We start from the raw sequence: 21,636 nt of genomic DNA, 5'->3' as shown, positions 1-21,636 counted from the left end.
ACAGTGATCTCATAAATCCCATAATGAATACACAATCAAGAGTAGGACAAACACGGACCCCTGGACGCACCAGAGGTAAGATCAGGTGTCTTACCCTGTTCACACTGGCTGTGAACCCTTGATTTTGATCAAGTAAACGGAGTAATCTGTAGTCAAAATCAGTATGTAAAGAACGGTCTAACAACTGGTAAGTAGAACGTCAGACAGCATTCGAACTAACGACATATTATATTTGCAAACTAGATCATTATAACGACCATAAGCAAAATGCCAAGTTCAAGCGAGGCTAAATCCCAGTAACATTCTCTTATTTTTCAGTAAAGTGTCTCAATTCATAAATTTATCATACGCATAATATACTCTCGAATCGAATCAGTTGAGAGAAATAAACACCATATGTAGGTGATAATGGAATATTGCTACATAGATATGGGAAGTTGACGACAGAGAAGCTGAAATCATCTCATCTGTCCTAAAGTCAATTTGTCAATCTATTTTTAATACAATAGCCAAATATGAAGCTGATATGGCGTACTCTGTGGTGTCTTTGACTTTGAGTTTTCTGGGAGATATCCAATCAATATATGAATGCAAATGAATATTGTCAATAGATGAAAATCGTCGATATATCGACGTTCAAGGTCACAGCAAGACATCTTTTCTTCTCATGTACAAGCTTTTGAATATAATCTGTTACATGAGAATATAAAACCAGACCACCCGTGTTGTAGAGTGAGCCTTCCCCCATAATGAGACTTCCCCCGGAAGCCTGGCTCTAGAGTAAGCCTTCCCCCGGAAGCCTGGTTCTAGAGCGAGCCTTCCCCCTGGGGGAAGGTTCACTCTAGAGCAGGAGAACCCCCGGGGAAGTCTCACTCTAGAGCCAGTCTTTCCCGTGGGAAGACATACTCTATCACTAGTTGTAGATTCAGACTTCCCCCATAGCAGGACTTCCCCCTTCATTTATTCCTGGTAAACTACTATCACTTTATGGAGATTGTTTAGATACCAAGACCTTTTTCAGCAGGACATTAAATGATTTTGCTCAAGTCATTCATTAAACTCACAAGTAGAAAACTGTGAATAAAACACATTGGAATGAATACGTCATTTTTTTTTACCCACAGACCTTGAACTTTGTCCCACACAATACCTATGCCTTGGTTAGTTATAGAAGATTGAAAAATGAAATAAGGAAAATTCGAATTTATCTTTCTTCTCATCTGTGTACAAATATCGGTAATGCTTTTAAACTTGTACAACTTCTGGTAAGTAGGTAGGTATGTAGGTAGGTAGGTACATTCTCTGTAGGTAGGTAGGTAGGCAGAGAGAAAGAGAGAGAGGTGGGTAGGGAGGTATAGGTAGGCAAGTAGGTAGGTAGGTAAGTAATTCCCTGTCCGATAAACTAAAATTTATTTCATAGTTTGCGCAGGAGGGGATGAAAGCGGGGGTGACCCTCTAGAGCGAGACTTCAAGAGGGTTTTATGGGTCTAGAGTGAGTCTTCCCCCTGGGGGTAAGGTTTATTCTAGATTAAGTCTGCTGGGGGAAGGCTCACTCTAGAGCCAGATTTCCGGGGGAAGACTCACTCTAGAGACAGACTTCCGCAGGGGGAAGGCTCACTCTTGAACTTGAACCAGACATCCGCGGGGGGAGGCTGGCTCTAGGCGATTCTGGCTCTAGAGTGAGCCTTTCCCCTGGGGGAAGGCTCACTCTAGAGCCATACTTCCGGGGGGAAGTCTGGCTCTATAACACCGGCTAATAAAGGATCACAATTCGTGACTGTTGGAAGCCTTGATCTCCAAATCCGTATAGATATTGTCAATGAGGAATGAAAACATCGTTTTAATATCAACTTCAAAGTGCTTGTGCGTAGAATCGTAGTAATGTTTAGCAACGTAAATTTTGAATGACTGATCACAAGCTAATGACAAGCAGGTTTATGGTAGAGGGGTTTCAACAGTCTCGATTGAAATCAGCATTTCGCAAATCCTAAGTTCGTCAATACAATCTATCATTGCGTCAAATGTTGTCTGACCTGTTTCATACCGATTGTTTGACCGTTCGTGGCACACTGATTTTAACTACAGATAACTCCATTTACCTGATCAAGATATAGGGCTCACGGTGGGTGTGACGGGTCGAAAGGGGATGCTTACTCCTCCTAGGCACCTGCTCCCACCTCTGGTGTGTCCAGGGGTCCGTGTTTGCCCAACAATCTATTTTGTATTGCTTATAGTATTTATGAGATTGATCACTGTTCGTTATTTTCACCTTTCATAGTGTTAGTTATAAACTAAAGACTTTATCTGATATGACTAGAAAATTGTATAACGTTATAATAATATAAGTCATGCAAGCAATCTCAAAATGGTATGTTACAAAATTCGTAAAAGTCTTTGACGTGACGTGACATTAAAAACATTCGGTTGCTTTGTCGTAAAACCTCATTAGAACACTGGGCCTTCTTATCAATATCTGCCTTAGAAAGGGGTATAGGCACTCTGTCATCAAGTTATACGTCCGAGTCGGGGTGTTTCCAAGCGTTATACATCCGAGATTTTCTAAAGTTATAACTGTTTTCTGATGATATCAACAATAAATCACGAATAGAATGTCCAAATAATCATTAAAATTTGTGAAACTTGCATACATTATAGTTCCAACAATTGATATGACGTCATTTTGGTTTCTTATCACATTTCATGCATTTTTTTCTCATAAATAACCACAGGAATAACAAAACATTAAGAACAAAAACAACAGGGAAAGTCTCCCAAGCCTTTCACAACATAAAAAGGTGAAGATATCGAGCAGTGATCGATCTCATAATATCATTTTATTTCGCAAATGTCAAAGCGATAATAGGGGAAAGTTCAGAGTTGATCAAAACATTTCGTACATAATTCAAAGTAGGTTAACATCATCATATATGATTTTGAACTATTTCTATCGAAAAATGAAAAAACGTTATAGAGAAATTCCACGAACTTTAGGCTCAACCCTCATATATAAGTGAAATTCCTATTGAATAATGTCTGAAAATAATTGAATCTGCATTATGGCATTTGTCTTTGTATTCTATGGTATTCTAGACCATGAAAATGTGAAGATGACGAATATCTATCAATATCATAAATCCTATCAAGAATACAAAATCAAGAACTGAGCAAACACGAATCCGTGGAAATACCAGAAATGGGAGCAGATGCCTAGAAGGAATAAGCATCCCCTGTTTACTGGTCACATCCACCCTGTAACTTTATCAAATAAACGAATTAACACATATTTTAACATATGAATAGGTGAAGATAACGAACAGTGATCAATCTCTTAACTTCTATAAGGAATACAAATTCAAGAGTTGGGCAAACACGGAGCTCTGGACATACCAAGGTGGGATCAAGTCCCTAGGAGTAAGCATCCCCTGTCGATCGGTCACACCCACCGTGAGCCCTATATCTTAATCAGGTAAAAGGAATTATCCGTAGTCAAAATCAGTGTGTAAAGAACGTCCTAACAATTGGTATGAAACACATCATAAAGCATCTGACCCAATGACAGTTTGTATTGGCAAACTAGATCGTTATAACGGCCATACAATTTGCGAAATGCTGATTTTAAACGACTGTGGAAACCCCAGTAACATCAACGTGTTTATCAGTAGCCTGTCTGGATTTAAAAACTGACCATACGCAGAACAAGCTCTTGCGTATCAAATCAAAAAAGAGACATAGATACCATGTGCAAGTGTAAATGGAATATTGCTACATAAATATGGGAAGTTGACGATAGAGAAGCTAAACATCAGTCATTCAAAAACTTGCTTTGTTAAACACCACTCTGATTCCACGCACAAGTACTCTGAAGTTGAAATAAAAAATATGCTAGAGTTCCTCATTGACAATATCTTCGTGGTCTTTGGTGATCAGGTCTTCCAACAGTCTGTTGGGATTCCCATGGGCACGAATTGTGCTGCTTTGTTATCTGACCTGTTTTTATATTCATGTGAAGCAGAATTTATTCAAAAACTTCTACGTGAGAAGAAAAAATCTCTCGCTGTGACCTTCAATTCGACTTTTAGATATATCGATGACGTTTTGTCTATTAACAATGATAGCTTTCATTCATATGTCGATTTGATATATCCCTGTGAGCTCGAAATAAAGGACACCACAGAGTCGTCCACTTCTGCTTCATACTTAGATATTTTATTGAAAGTAGACATTAACGGCAAACTGACAACTCAACTGTATGACAAACGGGATGATTTCAGCTTCTCCATCGTCAACTTCCCACATTTATGTAGCAATATTCCATTATCACCTGCATATGGTGTTTATATATCTCAACTGATTCGATATGCAAGAGCTTGTTCTGGGTATAGTCAGTTTTTAATTCGAGGTAAGCTACTGACAAACAAGTTGATGGTACAGGGATTTCAACAGTCTCGATTGAAGTCAGCATTTCGCAAATTCTATGGTCGTTATAACGATCTAGTTCGTCAATACAACCTCGCATTGGGTCAAATGCTGTCTGACGTGTTTCATACAGATTGTTAAGCCGTTCTTAGCACACTGATTTGACTGCGGATAACTCCGTTTACCTGATGAGGATATGGGGCTCACGGCGGGTGTGACCGGTCAACAGGGGATGCTTACTCCTCCTAGGCACCTGATCCCACCTCTGGTGTGTCCAGGGGTCCGTGTTTGCCCAACTATCTATTTTGTATTGCTTGTAGGAGTTATGAGATTGATCACTGTTCGTTATCTTCACCTTGCATTCTTAACTTTTGGCTCCCTGTAATATCCATAAAAGATATTCTATTTTTTTTATTGAGATATGTGAAATCTTGAGAGTGAAATTTCTATTGAGACGTCCATAAATGTTTGTTATTTACTGATTAATTTACATGTATAATGGTAAAAATATCTTAAAAATCAGACTATTGTAATCATACTAGATGGTTTAGGAAAACATACATCAATATGTATGTACATGTAGTTACATGTATCAATATGCTGAAAATATTGAAGGAAAGTAATATTGATTTCATTCGCTTTGAATATTTAAAAAGAGTTAAACACAAATATAATTTAGATATTGTGACATGATTCACAATCATTTTCCTGTATTTGTATAGACCGTGTCTATGCATCATTTTACCCTGGAGGTATTTTTCAAAACGAGTCCTTCAAATTCCTTTCATTAGCAAAAAAGTATGTCGTTCCATTGTTTCAAATCACTATTTTTGAAAAAGTAATATATACTCTGTAGTTAAGTCCATTAAAACATTTTAGATGATGAATATGTCTGGATGTATGACATACATTCTACGAAACGTGTACATTTGTAATTATTCTCTGGACCACACAAGGGATTGTGAAATAAAAAAGGCAATGTCACAATAAATCTATGACATCATTAATTTCATAAATGTTAATATCATATTACTGTCCTACCATAACATCCTTTTTAAATTGCAACACAGCAATGCAAAAGGTTTGTATAGCACATACATGTACGTACCTTACGAAAATAATTTGAATTACCCTCTTTTATATACAATAAGTACAACACGTGCTGTTTGGGGGATACCGAGATCAAGAATTATTTACCATATTTTCAAATTAAAATTTTCTTCGTAGACTTGAAAAGTTTGCCTATAAAAGATGTCCTTGGCTGTTTAATTTCGATTTTGCGTTTCTATAATTTTTGTACCGGAAGTATCGTTCTCTCGTTGATGTCTTGTAATCACCTCTAATCACATATAGTACTGATTGTGGATGAGTTGATTAATCAACAATGTGATCTTTACAATAAAGAGATAGATACTGTGGTTAAATCGTTTTTGTTGTGCGTTTATTTCCGTTGTTATCGTAGTTGTCTTAGACCACGAATCCAAGTGACCAGCGAAGCTTAAGGAAGGAATATAGAAAAATGAATTACGTAACAAGTTCACGCAATTTGATGCCCATAAAACCTGATAAAACAGTCACCATTAATGACATAAAGTTGTCTATCGATGTACATTGTATTTATTGATTGCAAAGTGAAAATAACGAACAGTAATTAATCTCATAATTCCTAGAAAGAATACAAAATTAGGAGTATGGCAAAGGCAGACTCCTTGACTCACCAGAGGTTGGATCATGTGCCTAAGAGAAGTAAACATTCCCTGTTGACCGGCTACATCCATCGTGGCCCTATGCCTCGATCAGGTAAACGGATGAATAGCAATGTCAAGCACTTGTGTGATAAAATTATGGCTTCTTCCACTGATGATGGAAATGTGAAGATAATGAATATACAATGCCTCTTTTGATAATACAGTTGATACCATAAATAAATGAAAAACCATCCATCATTTCTGCATTATGCCGTTGCAAATTTTAATTGTTGTTAAAATACAGGGACTGTTCATGATTTACTTTGGGTTTCATCTTAACTTTAGTTGTAGGTGACCAAAATGAAGGATTTCTGTTAATGGTACTGACATACCTGTATAAAGTCCTCTTTATGATGCATGTCTGTAGTAAAATACTACTATCATTTTATTTTGTATCTTTACGCTATTTCTGATATATTTGTAAAAAGATCCCATTCTAATCGTATGAGAACAGTTTACATTATAATTGTTGTTTAGAACAGATGGAGAGAAAAACACACAGTAAAGTTATCAAATGGTCTGGTTGTGTTCACAATTGGGTTATAGCTGAGTTTCTAATAAAAAGCAGCATTTTTGATTGATCGCAAAGTAACTGATTACAATCAATATCTTTAATTAAACAACTTAAATTGATCAAGATATAGGGCTTACAGCGGTTATGACCGGTCGACAGGAGATTTGTACTCCTCCTAGACACCTGATCCCACCCTCTGTTATGTCCAGGGGTTCGTGTTTGCCCAACTCTCTGTTTTGTATTTCTTATAGGAGTTATAAAATTGATAACTGTTCGTTATCTTCAACTTTTCATTTACATGGATAATTCAATTTTTGTTTGTATAACACGTGACAAAATAACGGAGAATAACAATGATAAAACATTTTAATTGCAAATAAATAGTGATAACACGTCAACAGACTGCAACAACATATTATCAGTAAACAACTCAAGAAAACAACCAAAATTTCTTTTGATTGACAAACGTATCATTAAAAATCATATTATTTACACATCATCATAAGGGAAGACTTATTCATGGCTTGAATTGATTATTTGGGAGAAATAGTAGGGACATAAACTAAAATGACTGAATATCTAAACACATATTACACTCACAGAATCACATTTACACTGAGATATCTAAAATTCAAGCTCTTTTCATCTAAATGGGACATGGATCGACGTAATGAAAAAAAAAAGACACGTACAATTCACACGAAATGAGAAAGGAGTTTCGTATGGTATATGGATATTTCTTTACTGTAGTAATAAACTCAGCACTGTTTATAGAATAATCGTTTTTTTCTGTTATCGAGAAGATGTTTAGGGAAAAGTTTTAAAAGGTAATTTGTGTCTTAGTTTGTTAAACAGCGGAAACAATCAATTTGGCTACAAAACATATTTCATGCCCGACAGCTGAAATTATCTTCCATGAAAACAATCTGCATCATCATTTCAACACCATTTTTTATGATAGAGGTGAACTGATTTTTGCACCACAACCTAGCTGATGAGAATCTTTCCCACTTTTCACATTCGACCATTTGGCCCACTAGATTCCCTTTAACCCATGACCCAAATTGGCACAACTGATGAGAAACTAAACCAAGTAAATTCTTTATTTTTTCAACCAAACAACCCGTTTCGTTGCATTAATCTTGCCCACCAAGGCAATTGTTGCTGTACTGGTCCTTGAGCAACTACATTAGATGGTCTGTTACTCATTATTAAAGGTAAACAAGTCCTTGTTGACCAGTTACATCTGATATATGGCGAACCACAGTGATTCGTGCCTGGAACACACTGTGGCCTCCTCTGACATCTGTATATTCTTCGTGTAAAGATGTCATTAATTCCATCAACCACTAAAAGTCTGCCAAGTCCCATAGAAACGAGAGGTTGATGACCTTGATCCCCTACGATTCTTGGATAATCTCTACCTGGATTTATTCCATTTTGCCTCTGTCTTTGTCGAAATTCTTCCCAAATACAGTCTACGAAAGCGTGGTGAGCAAAAAATGCCGGATCGTATGAAGAAGATTCTATGCGACTCATTTGCTCTCCTATCCAGACATGGACGTGATTATGTAACAATTCTAGGTTATACCGGTCTTCAGCGCTTGGATTGGTAATTTCCCACATCCACCGGCGGCTTAATACGTTCTCTAAGTCAGATTTTGTCATCAATCTACGATCTGCTCCAATGTCACGACGGAGAGGTCCGTAAGGAGTAGAAAATCGCCGGAAAGGTCCAGTTACTACAGCTCCATTTCCGTTGCCTAAAAATAGCGGGGACCACATTATGGATCTTCTTGCGTCTGGAAGCTCAGCATCAAGTGTGCTATCCCAGTAAGGCATTGTAACGTTGGGGACCTTTTCTCTAAGGGCGTTTTCAAACCTGAAAGAATGTATACCTATATTTATCAAGAACCATACAAATAGTTATACTGTTTATGTTATGTCTCCTTTTCAGCTATTAGTAGAGATGTTATCCCATATGGGGTCATGGGTCTTCAAATACAATATAATTGATAAAAATAGTACAAATATAAAAGAGAAGCTATTTGTCTTAGAACGTCGCAATTCCATACCGATTGGTGCGTTAATAACACGTATCGTTTTGCTATCCCTGGTAAGGACTAGCAATGATATAAAACGATATACTTGTAGTAATTGACTGTTGTGATTAATGCCTGATTTTTGGATGTGCTGTGACACATGGCGTTTTTGGAACATGCGTGGGAGATTGAATATCTTATGTAGAGAGGAACTTCATACATAAAGAAAATATTTTCCTTCTGTTTGTTGTATCATTAAATTATTTGGATTTTACATTTAGACTAGATATGCTAGTTTGTCTCTTGTAAATATAGAGTAGAACGAATTCTAGTATTTTTGAGAGAAAAAAGACATCTAGATAGATATTCATTGTATGTCATCAAAGATCTGCTATACAATGTACATTTATGATAATAATAACGCTCTTTTCGCCAAAGCCCTGGTCATATATTAACCACAAATGGCGCTCGGAAATGACAAATCAGTTTTGTGATCTCATGTATCAAAACAAATCATACGATATATTAATCGCAAGATAATATAGAATATTTACGACGTAAATAATATGCACTGGGTCAAGATAAAGGACTTAGCTGATCATTTATGAAGTAATCTTCTAGTATGCAAATACTGTCAGCACGCTTTCGGGTGATTATGCCAAGTTTCGAATAACAAATCAGCGACATGCCTTTCCTTCTCAGGAAAATTGAAGTTGCCATTGAAATAAAATATGTACACTATAGAACAAACTCTGTCATAATGAGGCAAATAATAATTTCCTATAGAATAATAATTTCTTATAGAATTTCGACTAATTTTATTACAAAATTTCGAAATCCTTTAAGAATTTTGATTTTGCCACCGGAAATTTTATCTTCCTTAAGAGAAAAATTTTCTGTTTAAAAAAATAAAAAAGATCCATGGGATATTTTTAATTTTTCTGGATTTTGTTTAATCTTACAAGTAATTTTAGTTTTTATATAGGACAAGATGTCTACAAGTTAACACTTTTGAATTTCCTGAGAAGTAGGGAAATAGCATAGGCGCTGTTTTTATTGCATACTTTTCGTTGTGCAAATCACGTGATCACTTAATAAAGATATCGTGATTATGGTTTCTACCTTCACTTCCATATGAGCAAAGGGCAAGGGGTATTGTTTTGGCTTGACTGACTGCCTATGTGCAACTTTATCTTGTGTTATAACTACTGATTTATGCTAGAGATGTCATACATAGTAAAATGAAAACAAAAGAAGAAATATATATCACATAAGGCTAAAATGTCAAAATCAAACTTGCTATATAAACGTATCTTGCTTATAGTCGTGTTTTAGATAAATAATACTGTGTTGAAGACATTTAGTGACTTCATGACTTGTGTTTTAATTTCATCAGGGGATGAGACGGTGGAGTAAAACCGTGTGTAAGCATTTGCCACCAATTGTTAACAGGTATCGATGAATACAAGACTTACAGTGTGAGATAAATTCTGTGCCATCCTAAGAAACCGGGACCACCATGGGCACCGGAAGCCGTATTCATATGATGAAGTGAAGCAATGGCATCAAATTTATTGGGCAGTACAGTCTGAAAATATATGCAAAAAATCAATATGCAAGGCTGTTGGATATTTAGTTTGGAGGAGATTGAACCAATTATTATATTTATATCGGGACAAAAATCAAGAATCAAATAACAACATAAACTATATATGGTATGTGAAAAATGTGTACCCTATCGTTTTTTAGTAGTAAAATGGCTTGGTGGTAGTTCCTGCGCTCTTCATCCGAAAGTAACCTGTACTCTTTGCGCACGCGCAGTTCGTTTCCTCGTGGAAGGTAAAATAAACCATTCATCCACTGGACAAATCGTGAGTTAGCATTTGTCTGTGTTCTGATCTGCAAGCGGCTAATGGGGAAAATGGCCAAAAACACAATCACAGCGTTCAACATAGACATTAGTGACGGCATGATCTAAAAAAGAAAAAAAAGAGAAGAAATTATTAAAATTCTCCATGACATTGGATTTGAATTCATTGTACAGTTACTACTTTCAAAATATCAAATAACATTGTCTTGGACCTATTCTTGAAATTTACCTTCAACACTTGGATTAATTTACAGAGGATATTTATCACTTACATAGCATATTATAGATCTTCAATGCATATTATTTTTTCAATGATAAAACGTTCGACTGGCAAAAACTTCAAATGCTTGAAAAAGAGTCCACAAATGAGCGTATTCATGGTTTGACACGCTTTTAATCTTATGATGAGCGGTTCATTATTGTAGTCACTCGAGAGACAATAAAAATATTAGCCTGAAATCTACAGCGTAACAATGTCCAAAACCTTCATAACGCATATGGTTTACGATTCAATATTGCGCCAAAACAAATCACAAATCTTTTTCAATATTAGATAAATTAAAGATATCAACAATTTCAGGTCTTTTCTGACAACTCTAAGTTTCATCAATACTTATCATTTCCATTAGTGGAACTCTTCAAATTAAAGGCGCGTAAAGTCGTGCTACCGGGACAACATAATGTAAATACATTACTTAGGCATAGTGATATGAATTATGGTATTGAATACATATTATAACCGACTGCAAACCACAACACTGATTAAAATTCTAAAGTCAAATTTAGGAATTGATTATTCTTACAAGAAAACAGACGAACTTATTAAACTATGTGAGAGAGAGAAGCTACTAAATTTGCCAAATCTGACCGTGCGATATAAAGCATCAATCTCAAGAAGAACTGTAAAGGGAAAAACCTATATGCACATCCAACACAAGAAATTTTCTTGTAATTAATGTGCTCAATGTTTTTAAAGTTATTCTGTCAGACTATGAAGATATTCTATTTTATCATACAATTAGGACAGGTTCATATGGCATGGACTTTGTAATCGTACACGTACCCCCCCCCCCCCCCCCCCCCCCGTCAATCTCCATATTTTAGAACAAGTTATATACATGTATATGCCAAACTGCATTTTTTAAAGACGTTTATAACACTAATTAACACACCTAATGCGTTTCCAAACTGCATCTAAGCTAATTTGAAAATTACAAAATATTGATGGACTTGGATGTCCAGAGAAGATCGTCGTTTGGAATATTTAAAATAGGTGTGGTGGAGTTTAAAAAAACATGTAACATCTTTAATAAGATAGTGTTAGAATATTTGAAAAATGCAGTTTGATTAATGGTAATTTTATTTAAAAATACACCATGTATTTTAACTCTTAAAAAGGGGGGGGGGGGGGGGTGGGGTGGGGTGCTATGTACATTTCGTTCCGTTTATGTCCCAGTAATCTCGCACTTGCTCGCGAGATTTGTGCATTTTCTTACCAATGACGCACAAGAGTCATCAAAGCGCGATAACTCCAACGAGCTGGTAATGAGAAGTATTGAAAATGATAAGTGACATAGGCCTAAATTTCATTTCAGCAAAACGGGAGTTCTTTTTTTTTTTTTTATTCGTTGATCTTGCACTATGGAACGGGCTTTCAAAATCCTTCTATTTCATAAATGTAAAGGAATTTTCGACCGTTAAGAAATATCATACATCATTTAAGGTATAAAATTTTATGTAGATTAAGAGGAATCTATAAACAGAGATGTTTATTTCGAGAAAACAAATTGCGCGAGCGTGGAACACCCAGAGTGCACCTGTATCGTGTCGTCGGAGTAGAAACATTACATTTCAGAGTAGGCTCCTCTTTATGTACATTACATATCTATATCTAGGTCAGAGAGAATAAATGTGTCTGGTGCCAAATCTTCACTAGGTGTTTCTATAATGACGACCTTTCCACCGCAAGAATTAACGTGTATCTAACCACACACTGTAAAATCCATATACATTATATAGTAGCTATTTTCTCAGCAGGTTGATGGTCTTTCTTTGCTTGATGATATGAATTTCATCTTTGGAATTTTAAAAGTAAAGAGTGCAAGCCAATATTCTCCCAAAATAGAACATTTTATATTCATTCAGATGGACTTAAATGTAGCTAAATACAGTTTACTGCATGAAGAAATTATCACGTTTATCAATTGAAAGCGGCTGTGTTAGCATTCAACCCTACTTTGTTACATATTACTGCAATATATATTTACATCTTTTTGTGTCTAAAAACCAATGCAGCATGTACTTCAACATAGAATGGAAAGTTGGCTACAAAAACATCTAGCTGGTTTGACTAAATATAAATGTAGGCACTTATATATCCATGTAGGACATTGCAAGTGACAAATTTGTCCTGTGCTTAAAATTAAATCTTCAACTTATTTTAGAATATTTTACTGCATTTGCGAACAATTGTATAGGACATTGGTATACATGTATCATTTAGGTTATTACCTATCTTGTACACAGAAAATGGGGTTCTGTTGTATATTGAAACACTGGTGAAATGGTACAAAGAGATAAACTAATGATTCTTTATAATACTTTATTTTTATATCTGTATTTTGTATCTGTTGTAAAGTATTATTATGTAATCAAAATATCTCGACTACTGTATAGTTTGTAAAAACAAGTCTTAAGATTGTATTCGGAATATATGCCCATGATGGCAATACTAAGATGTCAATATGAACCTTTCAGGAAGGTTCTTTATCGTGCCAGCGTCTGTCGCGTCATGGGAACTCCATTTTTAAGGTCATATCCGAAAGACCCGTGGTACTCACTTCAAAATGCCGAGCATTTGGCGAAGGAGCAATCACTACCTACGTGTATGTTTACGTCTTGGGTTTGACGCGTCCATGGCACGAGTGGTGCTGAAACAACTCACGACCACCCGAATATGAAGCGAACGGCCTACCCCTACCACCTAACTACTGCGATCGGTCCTAAACAAATGTAAATCATTTGAAAATTTATTTTGTCCTTGTAACTGAAAACATAGCTGACAGTTCCATTTAATTGATGTCTAAAACATCTGAATAAGGTCAAATCGAACAGTTTTATTGAAAATGGATTGTCAGTGAATATATGAAATATGCTGGTATTATCAGATTATATTTAATATTTTTGCATGGAGTTGTTCTAAGGGGTTCTCACGTGTAAAATTTGACTTTTAATTTCTTCACGGTTGACTGAGGAATCGAGGTTGCCTGGTCAAGTGAAGTGTTGTATCTTGTGGCTAATATTCAATTCCCATGATTCATTGTGGCATCAAGGTTATGCATGATATTGTCAGCGACTTCAACAATATTCACTACACATGGTTACTGAATAACAGTTGAGTCTTATTATAATTCTCAGCTTAGTAGCGTTCTAACGTGGTTCTGTAGACGTTGTATGAAGAGCCACAAATTTTCAGTGAACATAAACTACCTTATTTCGAGCAGAAAATCTTACAATAAAGAAAATAATAATGTTTCTGAATCTCCAGGTTTTTTCTTTGTTTTTTTTTTTAAATATAACGAAGATACTCGTAAGTAAGAATTGCAATAGCATAGCTTGCACAGGTGCATGTATTTAAGGTTAGCTCAATGTTGTTTGATGACCAATTGACCATAACATTGCCAGAATGGTCACGATATTGCAGAGGTTTTACCGAATTACTAATATAAAGTAAGATGTAATACGTTTTGGGTAATTTTCTCCACAATATCGTTCCTATAATGGAATATGTTTATTTTTAGTCGACTTAAGGTGCTTCCAAATGATTCAGAATATTTTCTCTCGCCTATCATTTCACATGAATATTTGATGGACCTACGATGTTGTATCGTGACAGTACTACGTCTTCATATTTTGGGGGATTTTTTCCCGTTTCTAACATTTCTTGATGACTGGTAGACCTGAATATACTGAAATATTGCTGACACACCTTCAGATCATAATTCACACGAATACAAACAATTATCGTCATGAGTACGTGTTCTGTCACATTTTTGTTTTTTAATGACCTTTCCTAATGATTTTTTATTCCATTACGACATTCAGGTTTGGTTTCTTTCACGGATCAGTTGATATATAGCATATGTCAATCATATCTCATCTAGATTGAAAATATATCTTATTTGTCAATTGAATCAATTAATTTGTTTTCCTATTCAACCACAAATTAAAGATCAACCCTTGTTTGTCTCTGCAATACTGAGATTCACTAATCGACTTATCCCGGGTTATGCCCACTAATCTACTTGATTGATGACTGTAATGTACAGAGAAAACGTCAGTATTCAACTCAGTATGGACAACCTATCGCAGAATGAGATATAAAACAAAACCCGAAAAAAAAGGTATTCGAACATGTGTATCATTCGAACACGTGCAAGAAAGGGGCATAAAAAGGTCAGTGATTTCCGGTCCATAAATTTTCACTGTTCGTGTCTTTCTTATCACTTGCGCTTCACAGATTACAATCTCTTAGGCACTCGACTTGCGCTTAGTTCATCACTTCAAAGAAAAAAGTCAGATTTAACTGATCATTAATTTACCTGACAGAATGTGCGAGACAGCAAAAATCTGCGGTTGCACTTTATTATTTGGAAATTGTGCATTTCATTTAACCAAGAGGTAATGATCCGAGCAGACACAGGCGTTAAAAGCCCTGGGTATCACCAGCGGAACATAAATCTGACAGCGTGTAGAGACGGCATTGTGACGTCAACATATGAAGGAAATTGCGTACCTTAATTCAGATGAAGAGCGCACACTGTGGTTTTATTTATTTATTTTCTTGTGTACCAGACCACACAAAAAAACCCAGTAATTCGTTGAACACTTCGTTTTGCTCATGAAGAATATTGAATAGCTTTCAACGACCTTACATATATGTATCAACAAAACTGAAAATGTTGATGCCCACGAACATTGATGAAACCACGTTAGTTAAAAACGTGCAGTGAAATATATGAAATAGATTTATTACCATTATCAAATCGCTTTTTTAAAATATCAAATGAAACTCAAAGCATGAATTCATTTGAATTTTATTATATTGATTTGTACTCATAACAAGAAATCACCATTTCATCCTTACACCTACTTTCCTGGTGATTCAAAGACCTAAGCTGGAATTGTCTATGATATGTCTTAAAGGTACACTTTCATTAAATCTTTTTCAGTGATTTTTTGATGTATATTAGATGGAAGTTTCATCGATCTCATTTTTGATACGATGTACAGTGAGATAAACTTCTTTTAATGTCTAATCAAAACATAGACAGATTGTTACCTGCATTGAGTCCGTACTTCCCATGCGAACAAAATTCCATTGAAATGAAATCAAGAAGATGAAATGTCCAAAACAATGATCTTTCAAAACAAAAACAGACAATGGAAAATGCCCTGCGGTTTTTATTGTATCATTATTTATTTATGTCTATCTCATAAATTAAAATCAAGAAACTACGTAACACTGGCGAGGATAGGTGATAAAAGTGGTATAAAACTCTATAAGCATAACGCTTTCAAGATCTAGGGTTTGGAATGCAATACATAATGGCTATGACAATTGTCGTTTGCTACGTTGTCTTTCATAATTTATCTGTCGTGTGTTTTGCGTTCTAGATCATTGACAGGAGAGAATATTCCTACGAAACAAGTTCATAGCACAGTATTGCTGGTGCGTTCTTCCCGCGCTTTGATATGTGCTTAGTTTTTTTTTTCATTCTTGTGTTTGTTCTCTTGTTGTTGAAAGGGTAACTGGTGTGGTCAGCATTGGAATGAGTCATTTTCTCAGTGAATGACCTTTACAAGAAATTGGCCTCACATTGATAAAGTTAACTGCGATTTAGGAAATTTCCTTTGACAATGTGAAATGCAGCACCTTTTTGCTTGTACACACAGTAAGTGCCAGTTGCTTCACCATCGCCAGCTAAAGCACATATAAACCAGTGTGAAACTTCACATCGCCAGCTAAAGCACATATAAACCAGTGTGAAACTTCACATCGCCAGCTAAAGCACATATAAACCAGTGTGAAACTTCACATCGCCAGCTAAAGCACATATAAACCAGTGTGAAACTTCACATCGCCAGCTAAAGCACATATAAACCAGTGTGAAACTTCACATATTTCTTTTGTTTATTGGGACATGATAGACCGTGTCCAAGTTTTAAAAGTTTTAGATAAAATGATACAAAAGCGTCGTATTTTGTCTTCTTCATTTCATATCAATAATGATAAAAAGCAAAACACGGAGACCTATTTCACATAAGGTCTTGTGGCCAAGACCAATATATTAAATTAATAGTAAATGTCCCATTTTGTTTGTAAAATCTGGGGAAATATGGTGTGCATTTTTATTTTTCATTTCTTATGATCTACCATAGATTTGCTGTTGAAAACGTGCAGCATTAGATGAATTGCAAAATGTATTTTTAGTCTCAAATCATAAGACTGTCTGCAAAATAGTCTACATGAACTCAACAAGTGATTCATGTTGGCTACATATTCTACATCAATATTAATGAAAGGGATCGTAATACAGTACTACTATTCATTTTCTTAGGAAGTACAGAGTAGTCTTTGTTCGTGATGTTCGTCATGTAGTGTTGTCTGACAAGGTCCGGAGGCTATTGTCAACATGTGCAAAAGTTAATAATCAGTAACCTTGCGTGTCAATTTCTTCACTAAACTACATGTATTTTGGAAGAATTACAAATGAATTAATTGCATGCGCTATTATCAATTCATACCTATCCTATTTATTAAAGTTTTTCTCTATGTCGATTTACAAAAACGTTTGTTTACCAACAAATAAGGAAAGTTCACGTGATAGGAAAATGGAGGAAATTCATTTCATGAACGGTTTAATATAAACCGATGTAGATTTATTGGAAGAAATGGCGAAGAAATTGTGATGAATGTAGTGGAGTTTTACGATTAGAAATCGTCCAAGCGATCTGAGTGTGTTCATGTACAAGTCGCCGATAAATCCCTCAGTACCGATCTTTGACACCTTTATTACCTCTTCGAACAGGAGAACAGGGATATTGTGCAGTACGGGTTATTTCGCCATAAAAATGCAATATTGCAGAACAATGTGTATTATAGGGGATGGAGGGTCAAGCTAAACTCTCGCCGCTCGATTAACATTACGTAAAATGGCATAAACTGTAATTTCATGAGAATTTTCCAAAACTATACAACAATTCCAGACACTGTCGTTCAACATAAGGGTCATGTGATCGCATCTTACTGTAAATTGAATAAGTGAATTTCATTGTTTTGTATTCGTTTGTTTTATCGTTCATTAGACAAGATCATATGAATTCTTCTATTGAAAAGATGTTTCTATTTCTTTCTTTTTTAAATTGACACAGTTGGTATGCTCTAATTTCATATTCGTTGACTGTTAAGTAATGAGTAACACAGGGGTAAAACATATATAGAGGAACAGGCTCAAATATATATAAAAAATAAGATTTTGTATACACACGTGGCTACTTGAAATTACACAAATACCTCACTAAAATTTTTATTCATATTTAAAATCTAATTTCAACATTAATTTTTTAACTGTTTATATCAATATTCTGTAGAATGATCAATTTTGAAATTTGACTTGAATCTGTTTTCATTTTATGGTCAAGCAGCCTGGTCAGAGGAAGGGGACATGAATAGGACTCACGCAAACGAACATCTCTATAATCAGACGACCTTTATAGGGATTTATGTCTTAATGATAAATTGATGAACAGCTATATTATACACGCTCCCCATTTCCTTGCCCGTTGCAATAAAGCTTGCATAAAGAACAAATGTTCCACACACAATTAGCTACAAATTAACATGGCGGTTTGTCAACAGTGCTTTATTTTAATAAAACACGCCATCCTGTTTTAACCTTACAATATGACCAATGTGACCCCTTGTCAAATATTCTTGTTTCAAAGAAAATGTCGCATTAAACTTTAATGTACAATGTACTTCCTTTTGAAATGAATTTCATTTGACGAAACGTCACGTACATTGGAAGATTGGCAATTTTTCTATTCAGTTTCGCCAAATATGAAAAGAAAGTTTGATAGGATTTTTTTCCTGATGACTGGCAATCATGAGGGTCATTCAGATGAATCAGCTTACGTGCGACCTGATGAATAAGAAATAGAAATTCGGGGGAATTTTGTGGTCTTTATTTATACCTTAGTCATTATCGTTCCCGTCGACTAAAAATGTTGTCAAACACACAATAGAAATGTCGATAGCTTAGAAAGCACATGTTTTGTCCAGATCTTTGATTAATGGTGTCTCTGTATTGTAATGCAGACGGTCAATAATAAGGGGTTGTCCATAGCATTGCACCGACATCTGTTTGGTCATCGGAGATGACGTCATGCAATGTCATTTAGTAATCTGTTAATTTAGATATCGCTGATGGACCGGTGTGTTTTATTCTTACAATTAAATATCAAAAGATTTGAACATGAAATTCTTGATTTGACAATGTGGTTCCGTTAACAAAGTAGCACGTATGAATATCATTATAGGAATAACTGCGATGCATTCAAATACGTCAAAAACCCGGAACGAAACCCTGTTTTGGTTAGACTGAGTATAGAATTGATATTGGTGGTTCTCTAAAATCTCTATCTACACTCTCTATTAAATCACATTTATGTGCGAATATCTCAGTTACAGCATTGGATTTGAAGAGTTGAAACTTTGCCTTCTAAAATCACAAATTTACATGATACGCACATTATGGCTCCATGGTTAAGGGCCCTGGAATTTGATACCAAATGGTATGGTTCAAATTTTGTTTATATACCCCATAATGTCGAGATCAAGACACAAAAAATGACCATGATTAAGAATATCATATTCAGATGGTTTTCAAAAACAGTGCTTGATTAAATACTTATCCAAAGACCTAAATGTACTGCTAAATCTAGCACAACGAAGTGTAAATCACACCTATCGATGATGGTCTCCTGCAGAAAGAAACCATCAAAGTCAGGCGATTCAATTGATACCATTATGTCAAAGACATAGTCGCGTGATTCAAACACCAGTCCACTGGCTTAACGTTTTGTTATTCCAACAAATATCAACAGGCAATTCTAAAGTAAACCGTCTGTTTCGTTTTAAATCGTTTTCATTTCTCATTTTAAGAAATATGTCAAGGAGTTTCAAAGCAGACTACATGTATCATTTTTTTTTTGTGTCGTTAAGAAATACGTCTGCTTGCAGTATGAATGAGGTGAATAAACTGTGTTAATGACGAAGGAAAAATAAAACACCAACCTTGAAGTAATATGGATATATATTCCCTCAAAGTAATTCCTCATAAAAGTTTCTACAACAGGGTTTTGTGCAAAAAACTTTGGGTATTGAAGGAACTATGTTAATATTCCTTATAACATCATGCCGACACTGGTCTTGGAGAGTCCCCTGCACACCGGTAGAGCCCACGAACGATAGTATTTTGTCTGCCCAGCGCGCCACAGGTAAAGCTAGCTTTCACCTGTGATCCACCAGAACACATTTGTCATCACACCTGTCAAAATAGATAGGAAAGAAGACATGTTTTGTCTTAATTTATAGTTCTTCAAAACCAGATCTCTGTTCTTAGTGGCCAGACATAAAGCATTATAGATTTTGCAAAATCACCATTTTTATTGTTTTCAAATTTTGATATGTCACAGTGACCCATGATTAAGAACTGTATATTCACGTTCCATCAAATCTAGGATCGGCAACAAAAAGTAAGAACATGGATATTTGAGAAACGTTGCATTGTTTTCTTTGAGTTTGTCACATTTTCATTTATCAGAAAAAAAGTTATCTTCCGTTTTTGAAACTACTAGTAGTGACATTTTCCGGAAAAGTAGTTTGTATATCATTAATTAGAATAGGATAATATCATTTCATGTAATACAATCTCGCAGAGACACATGCTGGTGTTGCAATTCAAACATTTTAAGACATGATTTAGATATATTCTGGTAGTAAAAACATGGAATTTACTTTCTTGACTTTGTATCTTGGTGAATTGTTTATTTGCTTGGCAATAGAAATTACTCTCCAATCGCTAATTTTCGTGGAGAACACAATTTCGTGCATTTTGGGGAATAACATATGCATTGGGACTTGATTCCTTGGTGGTGGGGTTAAACGTTCTTATTCTTTACTGAAATTCTGTTTCTCTCATTCGTAATGAATTATGATTCGTAGGGGAACCTATACAGTAAGATAAACGGAAATCAAATAACACGAGCCAAATTTTACAAAGTATAAATTTTTATTTACATGCATACATATACACTTTTCCCAATTAATCTGACAGCACAGAAAAACATTTGATCCCACTATGCGTTCAAAGTATGAAAAATCCATCTTGGTGAAACGCGGCACGTCATCTATAGTGTGAAAGAGGTGTGCATGTATATCATCTAATAGGTACCATGATCACTTTCAGAGATTAAACTTTTGAAAGAAATTTTATTTATTCTGATTTAATGATTTTTGTATTTCCTATGCTTAGTAGTATGTCACTAAAAGGGATGGATATTTAATTCCCTTTAGGAGACAGAATTCCTGTTGAACAATTTTAAGAAATTTTGTCTCGAAATCCTATATGCAGGAGTTCTATTTCTCGTAAGAAATAAATTACTTATCTAATTCGAAAAACTTTATAGCGTTAATTTAATTCCCTTGAGAACACAATATGCAAGGCTGTTGAAACCTCGTTACTGTAACATCAAAGTGTTTGTTAGTACCCTGCCTCAATTTAAAAACTGATCACGCGCAGAACATGCTTTTGCGTATCGAATCAGTTGAGAGGTTGATGTTGATATAGTTGAATATGAGGACCTCAAATCACTTATTCTAAAGGCCCTAAATACAGAGAACCTTGGTCTTTCAATTGATAACAAAACATCATCTCTATTATGAACCCTGTCGAAGATTATGCCAGACGATGGGTTAAATAT

General features: G+C 35.3%; 1 protein-coding gene across 1 annotated transcript; it reads right to left on the bottom strand.

Annotated features, from left to right (window-relative positions):
• Window positions 1-7,026: 7,026 nt before the first annotated feature.
• LOC125682877 (putative tyrosinase-like protein tyr-1) lies at window positions 7,027-20,218 on the bottom strand. The gene is made up of 4 exons (XM_048923458.2): window positions 19,949-20,218; window positions 10,455-10,694; window positions 10,196-10,308; window positions 7,027-8,560 (listed from the first exon to the last, which is right to left on the bottom strand). Exons 2-4 carry the CDS (start codon window positions 10,689-10,691, stop codon window positions 7,789-7,791), a joined length of 1,122 nt encoding a protein of 373 aa, XP_048779415.1. The 5' UTR covers window positions 10,692-10,694; window positions 19,949-20,218; the 3' UTR covers window positions 7,027-7,788.
• Between the last annotated feature and the right edge of the window lie 1,418 nt (window positions 20,219-21,636).

Source organism: Ostrea edulis, chromosome 1, assembly GCF_947568905.1.
Source record: "Ostrea edulis chromosome 1, xbOstEdul1.1, whole genome shotgun sequence".
Lineage (NCBI taxonomy): Eukaryota > Metazoa > Mollusca > Bivalvia > Ostreida > Ostreidae > Ostrea > Ostrea edulis.
The sequence above is the reverse complement of the archived record's forward strand: the minus strand, read 5'-3'. Positions and strand labels throughout refer to the sequence as shown.

Coding starts and splice junctions, on each gene's coding strand:
- LOC125682877 (XM_048923458.2), bottom strand. CDS start 10,691: ATGCCGTCACTAATGTCTATGTTGAACGCTGTGATTGTGTTTTTGGCC. Junction 10,309..10,454: donor TACTACTAAAAAACGATAGG/GTACACATTTTT, acceptor ATATATTTTCAG/ACTGTACTGCCCAATAAATT. Junction 8,561..10,195: donor CACAGAATTTATCTCACACT/GTAAGTCTTGTA, acceptor ACATTCTTTCAG/GTTTGAAAACGCCCTTAGAG.